This window comes from Phytophthora parasitica (genome assembly GCF_000247585.1).
Source record: "Phytophthora parasitica INRA-310 unplaced genomic scaffold supercont2.17, whole genome shotgun sequence".
Classification (NCBI taxonomy): Eukaryota; Oomycota; class Peronosporomycetes; order Peronosporales; family Peronosporaceae; genus Phytophthora; species Phytophthora nicotianae.
The window spans coordinates 995,425-998,363 of NW_008649003.1; the positions used below are offsets into that span (position 1 = coordinate 995,425).

At 49.2% G+C, this 2,939-nt stretch overlaps 1 protein-coding gene across 5 annotated transcripts in view; it reads left to right on the plus strand.

Moving 5' to 3' along the window:
- Window positions 1–1,598: 1,598 nt before the first annotated feature.
- The window catches only part of PPTG_22504 (hypothetical protein), a gene marked incomplete at its 5' end in the record, with an annotated part of 4,999 nt that continues 3,658 nt past the window's right edge, over window positions 1,599–2,939 (plus strand). For all 5 annotated transcript variants that reach the window (XM_008904357.1, XM_008904359.1, XM_008904358.1 and 2 more), the window contains one exon: window positions 1,599–2,936. In XM_008904357.1, the coding sequence (XP_008902605.1) occupies window positions 1,599–2,936 (1,338 nt within the window). The remainder of the gene's footprint in view (window positions 2,937–2,939) is intronic.

Below are 2,939 nucleotides of genomic sequence, written 5' to 3' on the forward strand. Positions count from 1 at the left end.
TTAACAAAACGAAACTAGTTGCTTTTGACCTATAATTTTTATGTACCATCCTGTAGCATACTATCAGACTGCACGAGAACGACATATCCCCCCCCTCCCCACACACACACAGAAAAAAAAGAAAAGAAAAAGAAAGAAGAAAAAAAATCATCATTCGATACTTATAGCTGTGGTGTGTACGTCTGCCGAATATTGAGCCACCAGGGTACCCGTGGGCTTCCATTGGATATGTGCTCAACCTCACAGCGTCGAAGTCATTTTGAGCTGCTGTACTATTTGCTACGAGGTAGGCTGCTTCATATGAACGTATATACCCGCTAGAAAAGACGGTAGAAATTGACGAGACCGAGACTAAAATACCTCCACCAAGCAACCATGATCTCCAAGCCGAACATGCTGGTGTAATTTGATGAAAAACTGGCTTAACTGTTTTAAATACATATCCCATTGCTTTGATTTTCACTACATTATTTGTCCAGGATTAATCCATGAGTAATCCTGCTATACCGCGGAGCCACACAGTGCATTTCTTCCTCGTCCTCAAAGTATCTTCCCATATCTGCCTCGTATTGGTAATGCTTTAAGATACAATTATGTGAACCAGGATTAAAAGTATGGGCGTTTCCATGACTAAAAATCTTGACCGCCAACACCTGACTATTTGAAATAGAAGGGAATATTTATTAATCTTGTGCGGATGGGACAACATTACAGGTTATAAACTTATCTTTAATATTTTCCGGTAATAGATACATTCTAGCACGTTCTTTAACTTTGATGGATCGGTATCTGTAGGGTGTGATGTCTGAGGGTCATGACGATCGCTGGATGGACTCTGGATTAAAATCCAGAGAATTGCCAATAATCGGTGAATTTTTTTTTCTATTAGAATCGCATAATACCAATAATAATATTTTATTGGAAATCCCAAGGGCAATACTATTTCTGACCCCTACTGTGCAGATGCAAACGCTGCCAATCTGCTTTGCTTAAGTCCTGATTTTGACAATTAGCTAAAAACTTGAGTACACGTTTCCAGCAAGTTTTGATGAGCTTTGACGCGAATGACATTCGTGGTTACGCATTCCTTGCTGGCGCTGTAGATTACGCAGAAGCTTGTTAAGCTCATGCAAGTACTCCGAGAGCGTGACTCGCGTCTAGTGACTCCATGTCCAGCATACTCACATCGTCGACGACAGGACCAGCACTTATTTCAATGGCGGCCCACCTCTGCGTTCATTGTCTCGTACGAGTAAGTGAAAGTGAAAGTAGCTTCATTAATAAAGTTGTGATGCGCAGCGTATTCAGCTGGAAGGCAGTTGCGGCCTTGTCATTAATTCTGCAGCGACTGCACTAAAGGAGCCTGGAAGCGCATAGTCCGATATCTCACTATTCTATCTGTCGCCGTGGTGAGACCACGTGGCCCACATTCTCTACCACTGGCGTCGCTCCTCCACGCCGTCAGAGAGTTCATTGAGCATGTTGAAGTGGACTTGCATTACCGTAACTTACCAGATCTGTGCCGTGTTTGGCTTCGACTTTCATCCAATCAGGCATTTGGAATTGCGATCACTACACAGGAGCGAATGGACGCAGCGATGGAGGTGATCGTGCTGGACGACAGCAGCGACGCGTCATCCGAGGGCGAGATAGCGCGAGCATCAGCGTCCACGACGCCGCCGGCATCCCCAGCGATGAAGTGGAGGCGCACACAGTCTGTCGGCTACGCTGATGCGGTGGAGGCGGCGCTTGCGATGGCTGCAGCTCTCGAGACGAAGGAGCCGAGTACCAGTCGCATCACGAAAAAGAAGAAGAAGGCAGTCTTAGCACCGCCATTGCTGCCTACGAAGGCCAAGAAACTACAGCCAAAGCAGAACATTAACAGGAGGTCGCTTCAGACTGGGAAGGACCGTGAGAAGACCGTTCACAAAAGCAGGGGGCGGGAGATACAACGACCAGCGAAGTCTTCGCGGTTGCAAATGAGGTCGAGCAGCCTCAGTTCCAGTTCAGGTTCGGATTCCAGCTCCAGTTCGAGCTCTGGGTCTCGTAGTCGCCCTCGCTTTGCTGTTACTGGAGCTGGAGTTGGTGATCGACCGAGTACTGCGTCCTCAGAGAAAGCAGGGCTAAGTGGAAGACGACAGAAGCCTGCTAGCAGTGGTCGGCATCAGTTAGAAGGTCGACGTCGCGCTTCCTCTGGCGCACAACCAGCAGTTCAGAGCAAGCAACCTGCGGAGGTCGTGAATCTCATGTCTTCGTCGAGTTCCTCCGAGTCATCCGTCGGTTGTCGCTTGCGGTCATCGTCAGAGTCTTCGCTGACGTCGTCGGACGATGAATCACCGACTCGGACGCCTGTGAAGACCGGGAAGAAGCGACTAGTATTGAATGCCCGTGCGACCAAGCTGAAGCCAGCCACTTTTTCTGGGTCAACGAGCGCGGAGGCAGTGAACCGCCCTCAATTCCCGGCGCATTCAAGCATACAGTCGAAGAGTAAATCATTGGTGGCAGGCAAGCGAAAGCGAGTGCTGCCTCAGATGCGGCGAGAGATTATTAAAAAGCGAGATAGAGACCTTGGAGATCAATTAAAGAAGAAGAGGTCACACAAGAAAAAAACCATTGGGAACGGTGCACGGCGTCGCGACTCCGTATCGAAGCTCTCAACTACGACACAGAGTGCGCCGGTGTCTCTGCTGACGTCGTCATCGACGGACTCGTCTGACTCGTCTTCGTCGTCCTCAACGCGGAGACCAGTATCAGCGCGGAAAACCGTGACGATGCCAAGCACTGCGTCACAGTCAACAAACCAAGCACGTGAAGGGGAGACGGACGCGTTTGGTCGATACCATTGCCGTAAATCGGTGACTGTCGACACGAAAAAATCACCGGGAAAAGCCAAGTCTATCTCGCCGTCGTCGGCGTCTGCAGTGTCTGCCAACTCGGTG